The sequence below is a fragment of the Pseudorasbora parva genome, chromosome 3, assembly GCF_024679245.1.
Source record: "Pseudorasbora parva isolate DD20220531a chromosome 3, ASM2467924v1, whole genome shotgun sequence".
Classification (NCBI taxonomy): Eukaryota; Metazoa; Chordata; class Actinopteri; order Cypriniformes; family Gobionidae; genus Pseudorasbora; species Pseudorasbora parva.
In genome coordinates, this window is record NC_090174.1 from 5,915,601 (window position 1) to 5,925,849 (window position 10,249).

At 37.6% G+C, this 10,249-nt stretch overlaps 1 protein-coding gene across 1 annotated transcript in view; it reads left to right on the top strand.

Moving 5' to 3' along the window:
• Positions 1–10,249, top strand: part of kif1ca (kinesin family member 1C, a) — a 53,743-nt gene that overhangs the window by 9,586 nt on the left and 33,908 nt on the right. Inside the window, exon 3 of the mRNA XM_067437661.1 lies at positions 10,184–10,249. This exon is cut by the window's right edge and continues 68 nt beyond it. Coding sequence (XP_067293762.1) covers positions 10,212–10,249 — 38 coding nt within the window. The 5' untranslated portion in view covers positions 10,184–10,211. The remainder of the gene's footprint in view (positions 1–10,183) is intronic.

A 10,249-nucleotide genomic window follows, 5' to 3' on the forward strand; every position in this document is an offset into this window, starting at 1 on the left:
GTAATGCGGGCTGTGGCACAGTGGCAGAGAGTGTGTTTGTGTTGTCTGAGCTAAAGGGTGTAGCTCTGTTCCTGTGACTTGATTGTAATGCAGATCTTTGAGTTTCTTTGTTCAGGATCCAGAAATCACAGCTTCATGATTCACATATTCATTTTACTTCTAGCTTTTTCCTCCACTCATCCTGTTTTGTGTAAACTTATTTTTACCTAGACTACAGTACTTTTGTCCCCATTCAAATTTGTAACACACACACACACACACACACACACACACACACACACACACACACACACACAGTCCCTTAGGGTGCATTGCTGACTAGCCCATACTGTCCCCTCATACCAAGTTGCTGATGCCTGAAATACACTGGAATGTGTTTACAATGGGTAACATGCATGTGCTGTTACACTAACCCAACAGAGAACAAGTGTGGGTAAAAAAACTAAAATGCTATAGGGATCCACAATATGTTAACATAATATTATTATAATTGTAATTCAGTCTAATTTTCAAAAGCTAATAATTGCTGTTCCAAAACCTAAAATATTTAAAATTATGCTCTACACTTTTATCCAAAGTCACTTACAAAAAAATTAGAAATTGCCAGGAATAAAGATCTGAGCGGCTTTAACAAGGGCCATATTGTTGTGGCAAGGTGACTGGGTCAGAGTATCTCAAAAACGGGAAGGCTTGTGTGTGTCGCTCCTGGTCAGCAGTGAGAATTTACCAACAGTGTCTGAGGAGGAAAACAAACCGGTAATAGAGTGCTGGGCGCCCAAGGCTCAGTGATGCACGAGGGCAAAGAAGGGGGTCTTGTAGAGTCCATGCCTTTTGAGGGCTTGATCTGTTTTGGCAGCATGCATAGGAAATTAGCATATTATGCATTGCCATAATGTTTTGGCTCGGTGTGTGTATATATACATCGGTGTGTGTATATATACAGTGAGGAAAATAAGTATTTGAACACCCTGCTATTTTGAAGTCTCCCAGTTGGAAATCATGGAGTGGTCTGAAATTGTCCACTGTGATCTAAAAAAAAAAAATCCAGAAATCACAATATGATTTTTTAACTATTTATGTGTATGATAAATAAGTATTTGCTGTAGCTGCAAATAAGTATTTGAACACCTGTCTATCAGCTAGAATTCTGACCCTTGAAGTTAGTCTGCCTTTAAAATAGGGCTGTGCGATATTGAAGAAAAATGCGATGTGCAATATCTTGTTAAATAATGCGATATTCGATATGTGATACGATATTGCAATTAGTGTGTAAAATCTATTTAAATTATATATTAAAAAATATTATTTAAAAACTGAGAGAATAACCATTTGTTTCACATTCTTTCTGGGAAAAGAAAGCATCGCTACAACTTCTGAAAGTGACCAGCAGTGTCGTTAACTTTTCGGTGTGTGTGTCAGATGAAGTGAGATTGCAAGTTATTGTTTTTCGCAAATTATTGTTTTTAATAACTATTTTTAACATCAAGTAGGCCTAAGTCCCACAAGTAACAGTCTATTCTCTGCTATATGCGTTAAAACAGACACTTTTCACAATGTTGAAGTAGCCTATTAAAATCATTCAGATAATGTAGGGCTGGGCGATATGGCCAAAAAAAAAATCCCCGATTTTTTGCCAAAAAATTCGATTTACGATTTTAATCGAATTTTTTTTTTTTTCTCCTACTTAAAATCAATCTGTATGACAAAGAAATTGTTAAAAACAAGTTTTAACTTTATTTTGTTTAGGTAAAATATTTGCGGCTTGGTAGAGTGCCTACCTGGGGTGCAAAACTTTCAGCATGGGAATAACCCAGACCATTCCACAGTATATATTTTTTGCAATATACAGTATACATATCAAAGGTTTATTAATTGATATGCAGATCAAATTAACTTTTATTAACAACAGTAATGTGCAAAAAAGTATAGGGAAAATTTAAATGTTATGCTATTTAATAATATGCTAATGTTATTATTAAATATAGATTACCATTGTTCTTCAATATTCTCACACTGAACTGACCGACAGCTTCAGTTATTATAAAATGAGCTCTTTACTTGCTTTCTGTGTAATTTAGTTTTTTCATGAGACTTTGTGACTTCATACTTTTCTCCATATATTAGGGAGTGGAAAAGCTAATAAGTGCTCTTCTCCTGCTGGTTATAGTGGTGGGCACTGCATATCTTTTTTTAATAAAAAATGCTTGTTGCCACAAAATGGATTAAATATTTAAAAAAAAAATAACTAAAATACTATTCCTTTCACAAAACCCCTTTAAACTTTTAGTTTTACAAACCATCACATTAAAAATAGCATATTTCAGATATTTAGAGCTTTGAAGTGCTGGAAATAAGTGCAGACAGTACGTGTACAAATAAGTGTAGCCTACGAAACCATTGGAAAGTGCTTGAATTTCAATCTCAAAAGGTTGTACGAATCCTAAGATAAATAATGACAACAACATTAAATCCATGTGGTTTTACTACAGTAAATCATGGTGAATATTGGTGATTTGTGACTGAAACCCCTGACCTTCGCTCATGTTGTCTCCACGTCAGCTCTGTTTGATCTGATATCTGTGGTTCATAAGAGATAATTCTGCGCCGAACGCTTCCACTATATCACAGTAGCGCTGTTATTAATTCTGTGGTGAATTTAAACGCTCTCTCACTGGATCTCCAGCGCTGTGTATCGTGTCTGTCACGAGATCCGCCCGTGTATGAGCTCGCGCTGCATTCGTTGTCCGCGCAGCTCAAATGAGCGCAGTTCCGTTCAGACTTCAAACACACTTTGCAGCGGGGTATTTTTAATAGTTCTGTGAAAAACAATGACACTGTATGTTGTTGTCCTTGTTATTTGTGTATCTCTGCGGTACTGGCAAACGCGCGGGGGAGGGCTCAGCCATTACGGGAGCCCAGAGGGAGCGTCGGCGGATTTTAAAGAAAAAAAACGATTTTCATTCACAAAAATCGACATGAAACTACAAACTCGAATTAATCCATAAAATCGATTTATCGCCCAGCCCTAAGATAATGCGTGTCGTTGCGACATGCATATTGCGATAAATACATTTGCGATATTTCGATATATTGCACAGCCCTACTTTAAAATGTCCACCTCCATTCTAATCCTAAATTAGATCCACCTGTTTGAGGTCGTTAGCTGCATAAAGACATCTGTCCACACCATTCAATCAGTGAGAATCCAACTACTAACATGGCCAAGACCAAAGAGCTATCCAAAGACATTAGAGACAAAATTGTATACCTCCAAAAGGCTGGAAAGGGCTACGGGGAAATTGCCAAACAGCTTGATGAAAAAAGGTCCACTGTTGGAGCAATCATTAGAAAATGGAAGAAGCTAAACGTGATTGTCAATCTCTTTTGGACTGGGGCTCCATGCAAGATCTCACCTCGTGGGGTCTCAATGATCCTAAGAAAGGTGAGAAATCAGCCCAGAACAACACGGGAGGAGCTGGTCAATGACCTGAAAAGAGGTGGGACCACCATTTCCAAGGTTACTGCTGGTAATGCACTAAGATGTCATGGTTTGAAATCATGCATGGCATGGAAGTTTCCCCTGCTTAAACCAACACATGTCCAGGCCCATCTTAAGTTTGCCAATGACCATTTGGATGATTCAGAGGAGTCATGGGAGAGAGTCATGTGGTCAGGTAAGACCAAAATAGAACCTTTTGGTCATAATTCCACTAAACGAGTTTGGAGGAATAATAATAATGAGTACCATCCCAAGAACACCATCCCTACTGTGAAGCATGGGGGTGGTAGCATCATGCTTTGGGGGTGTTTTTCTGCACATGAGACAGGATGACTGCACTGTATTAAGGAGAGGATGGCCGGGGCCATGTATTGCAAGATTTTGGGGAACAACCTCCTTCCCTCAGTTAGAGCATTGAAGATGGGTCGAGGCTGGGTCTTCCAACATGACAATGACCCGAAGCACACAGCCAGGATAACCAGGGAGGGGATCTGTAAGGAGCATAGCAAGGTTCTGGCGTGGCCTAGCCAGTCTCCAGACCTAAAGCCAATAGAGAATCTTTGGAGGGAGCTCAAACTCCGTGTTTCTCAGCAACAGGCCAGAAACCTGACTGATCTAGAGAAGATCTGTGTGGAGGAGTGGGCCAAAATCCCTCCTGCAGCAAACCTGGTGAAAAACTACAGGAAACGTTTCACCTCTGTAATTGCAAACAAAGGCTAATGTACTAAAAATTAACACTGATTTTCTCGGGTGTTCAAATACTTATTTGCAATTATATTTACATACATATAATTTATAGCAAAATAATACATTTATAGTTTGTAAAATACACAAATGTGGCAATGGAAGCAGCAATAAACAATCCTTTCAAAATTCAATCCTGTTAATACAGTACAGGTTTGGACACATAATGTTTTTGAAAGAAGTTTCTTCTGCTCATCAAGCCTGCATTTATTTGACAAAAATACAGAAAAAAAAATGTAATATTGTGATTAGGGGTGTTTCACAAAATTCACGGTTCGGTTCGATACGATACACTGGTGTCACGGTTCGGTATGTTTTAGATACAGCAAAAAGAAAAAATTGGCAGATAAATTACCTTTTTTTATTATTTTTTTATTAAAACTAACGAAGTATGATTTATTTATTTTTTTTACATTGAACAATGATGGAGCTATACTTTACCCATCTTCTATGTAGTTACAGGAATAAGACATTAGCGTGTGCGGTGCGTGTTGCGTTGCGTGTGCGTTGCAGGAGCCCCACACCCTGTAGTGCTTTCACATATGCTGCGTTTGCAGTCCGCAACTGATCTGCTGTTGCATACCACAAACACAGCATTGATTAATTATTTTTTATTTAAAATCCAAAAGCTTTTACTGAACATGCCTCGTCAGAATTCCAATTCTCTTTGTTTACTCTTTAATAGAAGTCAGGTTACGTAGCCTACTACATTTAAACAACATTTTATTAAATTCATTTATTCATATTTATATACTTTAGATTTAGCTCACACAAGTGGCAAAACATTTAAACATAGTTTATAGCCTTAAATCACAAACATTTTAAATTAGAAACTTACAATAGGCTATTCAAAAACAGCCGACTCTCGTCTTTTCTTTCATTTTTACACCCTTTTAAAAAAAATCCTGCAGGTCAAAAAGAACTTTGCTTTTCACCTCCAAGAAAGTATGAGTGATATCCATTATGGCACCTTTTTTTTTTTTACCTAAATGCCAGGTAAGGTGTTTTTATAACTTTGAAAAAAAGCCATGTGTTGACTTTGAAACGAGTATTTTAAATTATATGCATCTGTGGTGAAATGACTAGATTTTCGCGTCAGTACATGTTTATTTTAATGCGAACAATGTTCTATCACTTTAATGCAGCAACGCAGCGCAGCAAAAAATAGCCTCGGTACGAAAACGATCCGTGCACTGCTGCAGACGCAACGCACCTGGAACGGACTGACGCCGGCTTCACACTGCACGCGTAAGCAGGGCGTATGCAGCGCTGAAGCAGCGCGTGTGTAAAGCAGTAGCAGTGCGCACACTTTTTCCTTTCACACAGGCAGCGTTTGTGGCGCGCAGTTGTCACGCGCAGTTGTGTACAGAGTACTCTCTTTAATGGATAAGTTTGCATTTCTCTTTAATGTATTTCAAATGGAAATAAAGCAAATATTTATCATGAAGCTAATTTTATTTTTAAAAAATCGTTTCACTTGTTTCTGATGTCTTTTTATTTCGTTTAGTGCGAGTTTTTGATAGAAGAAAGGCCATCGCACTATATGTCCATGAAAAGCACACTGCTAAAAAGAGAAACTTCAGGAAATTGTCTTGAAATATAGGATAGGCATCAAATTTACATGCATTACCCATCATAAACCTTTTAAAGATAATTCATAAATGACTGTAATATCTAAGAGGAAACTTCTTAATGATATATTGTAGGCTAAATGAGCAAATTATCTAAAAACGTTTTTTTTAAAAATGACAAAATAACGCACATCATAATCTATCTATATGTCTATACTGTATGTGTGCTATATTAATGTGTGTATATTCTATTTACCTATCCATATTTAGTTGTTCGTTCGTGAGACAACGAAAGATTGTCAAAAACACTTTAAAATGACTTACCATCAGCACCCAGAGTCGCTCACGCTCACCAACTTCCTCCCATGCTTTCATTCACTTGCAAGTCTTTATAAATCAAAAAATTGTGTGGATTATAGAGAACTGTGTGCTTATCAACCTTCACGATGAGACAAGTGTCATGTTTTTTCAGGTGCACTCTGAAGAACACTGCCTGTGACACCACGTGCTTTATACCACGTTATAATATATACATAATTTAATTCATATTTAATTTAAGCTAAACTGGCATACATTATTTAAAATTAGTTTTGTAGTTCAGGCAAAAACTTATGGCAGTGACTTCGGTTTTTGTGTAGAACTTTCATTCTTTTTCCACAGCGCCGGATGTCATATGGTGACTGAGAAACACACGGAACACTTCACTAAATTATTTAATGGTTAAATGTGTTATTTTTCATGTTAACCAGGTTAATTTTGATCAGAACAATATAGTGTGGCTTTAATTCATCGTGAGCAGCGCGTCAAAAATAGACCTGGCGCCGAAACGATCGCGGCACTGACGCTTCTGCTCTGCTCCTGCTACGCGCCGCTGCGCTGCCTCTGCTGCCGGTGTGAATGCACTCATCTGTTAACATGAGCGCCGAAAAAAATACGCGCTGCTTACGCCCTGCTTACGCGTGCAGTGTGAAGCCGGCGTGACGGACAGCATCCACGTGCAGTGTGAAAGCTGTGATCCGTTAACATGGGTAGCCTACTGAAAAAAATACGCACCGCACACACACTGCAGACGGAGTAGCCTATATGTGAAACGGGCGTTAGGTCTCATATCCGCGGCTATAAATGGACCACTCGCCGCGGTGATGTCTTTTGCCATTTGAATAAGTTGGAAATGTCTGTCTAAATGCTGCGGGGATAGTTTGTGGCTGTTTCTCCTTTTTATCGTCTTGTTGTCGGCGTAAATGAATTGATTGACATGACATGAATTATTCCCGCTGCTGTACCATCAGCAAATGCGACATACCGTTGTTTTTTAATCCATCACTCTTGCCAACACCATCATAGCTTACAAAGAATCCAAAGTTCACCCAAACACCAGACCTGTTGGTTATTGGAGGATCTTCTATTTCTGGTTTGTTAAACGCAATAGCCATTTTGCCACGAGCATTCAGCGCGTAGCCTACTGAGTAAGCGAGCACCTGACTGAGCAGCCTAAAACATATTTGGTGAGGGTTTTTTTTCACTTCGGCGGTGTCAGGGGCATTGCCTGTCGTTTTGGTTATTGGGCTACCTTGTTGAACGCATATTATTATATTTCACACACTTTTTTATTTTCCAAATCTAATTAATTAGTCCAAGAACCGTTCGGTACACAATGCGTACCGCGTACCGAACCGAAAGCCTCGTACCGAACGGTTCAATACGAATACGCGTATCGTTACACCCCTAATTGTGATATATTTTTACAATTTAAAATATTTTATTTTCAATTAATTATACTTTAAATGATCATTTATTTCTGTGATCAAAGCTGAATTTTCAGGATCATTCCTCCAGTCTTCAGTGATCATGATCCTTCAGAAATCATTCTAATATGAGGATTTATTATCAAAGTTGGAAACAATGCTGCTGCTTATTTTTTCATAACCTGTGATACTTTTTTTAGGATACTTTGATGAATAATAAAAAAAAGCAAATGTTTTAAAAATAGAAATCTTTTGTAACAGCAACATACACTACTGGTCAGTAATTTGGGGTCAGTCATTTTCTTTCTTTTTTTGAAACAAATCAATAATTTTATTCAGCAAGGATGTGTTAATTGATAAAAAAAAAATTATTTGAAAATATGTTTTTATTTTGAATAATTCTTTTGAACCTTTTATTCATCGAATATATTAGGCAGCAGAACTGTTTCCAACACTCATAATAAATCCTCATATTAGAATGATTTCTGAAGGATCATGATCACAGAAATAAATGATCATTTAAAGTATAATAAATTGGACTCGAACATGGGACTCGAGCCTCGACTCGGACTCGAACTCAGGTAATGGAGTTCGGTAATGGAACTCGACTCGGACTCTTCTTTGGTGACTCGGACTCAGGTAATGGCGACTCGACTTGGACTCGACTCGGACTCTTCTTTGGTGACTCGAACTCAGGTAATGGCGACTCGACTTGGACTCGACTCGGACTCTTCTTTGGTGACTCGAACTCAGGTAATGGCGACTCGACTCGGACTCTTCTTTGGTGACTCGGACTCGGAACACTGGGACTCAGCAGTGCCACAGGCTGATCGCCTCCATGCCACGCCGCATTGAAGCAGTCGTTTCTGCAAAAGGGTTCCCGACCAAGTATTGAGTGCATAACTGAACATAATTATTTGACGGTTGAGTTTTTTGTATTAAAAACACTTTTCTTTTATTGGTCGGATGAAATATGCAAAATGTTTGAGATAGGAATTTTGGGTTTTCAAGAGCTGTATGCCAAAATCATCAGCATTAAAACAATAAAAGACCTGAAATATTTCAGTTGGTGTGCAATGAATCTAAAATATATGAAAGTGTAATTTTTATCATTACATTATGGAAAATAATTAACTTTATCACAATATGCTAATTTTTTTAGAAGGACCTGTAAGTACACAAGTCAAAAAAAAATATAACATTGTTCTAGTGTTTTTTGTTGTTGTTGTTGATATTTTAATCAAAAAATCTTAAATATTGTTCCTTTTTAAATAAATATTTGCAGCCTAGGTGAGCAGAATAAATTGTAATGTTTCCAAACCTTTGTCAGGTACTGAAATTCCTCATTTTCACTGGGTCGCCATGTGTTGCCTGGGCTAATATTACCGTACGTACAATAACAGCAGCAAGTGTGAATGGTCTTTGTGTGCTGGAATTGGCAGAATAAGCATTGTTTTCCTCTGTTGTTTGCTGGTTTTATGTGTTTTATTGTATCTATTGTAATGCAGCACAGCAGTAATTATACCGTGAACTTTTATAGTAACAGTGGGTGTTCCATGTTTTTGTTGTAGTTAAAGTGGTAATGATGTCCTGAGGTCGTTCCCATCGCGTGTGTGAGATTTCTCTTGAGCTGACAAGTGTACACGGCTCATTGGCTGCTGGCCAGACTCTCTTCCTGATGCTGTAGACACCTTGTTGTAAACCAGTTGCAAACAAGTGATGACATATTGAGTGCAGAGAAATAATGTAAGCGTACACAAAGGTTTTGCTCAGTGTGGTGGCGATCATGAGACAAATCGACAGTGCTTTTTTCTCATACTTTAATAATTGCAAATTGCAATTATCACAATTAATGTCAACTAAAACTGACAGATCAGATCAAATAATCATGAACAGGTGTAATAATCATGAACAACATATAGTGAACGTCAGTGTTTTGTCGGTCTCTCTCGATTAATTTGTGCAGCCCTAACACACACACGCACACACACACACAGTCAGATTTTCATGATATGTGAATGTTTTATTGAAGTTATTTTATTTTAGCTTTGTTAAAAAACAAAACAAAAAAAACAAAAAATTTTTTAATAGTTTGTTTTATTTACTGAAAACCACACTACTACACTTAACAACATTTAATAAGGTTTAAATGTAAAACTATTTACATTATGCCTTTTGTGTGACTAATTATTCAGCAGTCAATGGAAATATGACAAGAATGCTACACTCCCAAGCCTTCACTAGCAGTGAGTGGGTGACTGTCCTTTTTCCCCCCAAGATTTTTCATTTTTTTTAAATGTATTATATATTTATTTATTTTTTGGCAGAATACACCACTACTTTTGAATGACCATCAATGAAGATAAATGCTTTTTGTTACCAAATAGTATAACGCCATCCTACCAGCATGGTCTAATATCATGACAACCAGCAAAACTTTGACCTATTGGTTATAAAGCAGAAATGTTTACTGTATCAACCACCATTTCTGTATTCCTTCTTAAGATTTACATTCTGAGAAATGTGTCAGAGTATGTGATTTCTCAGCCTTTAATAAGTGGTTCATGAATATAATGCATGTTTTTGTAAATTCCTCTTGTTGAATTGTTTCACTTGTCTTACAGGTGCTGAGTAGTTTGGCTGCTGGTTGCAATGGCGTCATCCTCGGTGAAGGTAGCGGTGCGCGTGCG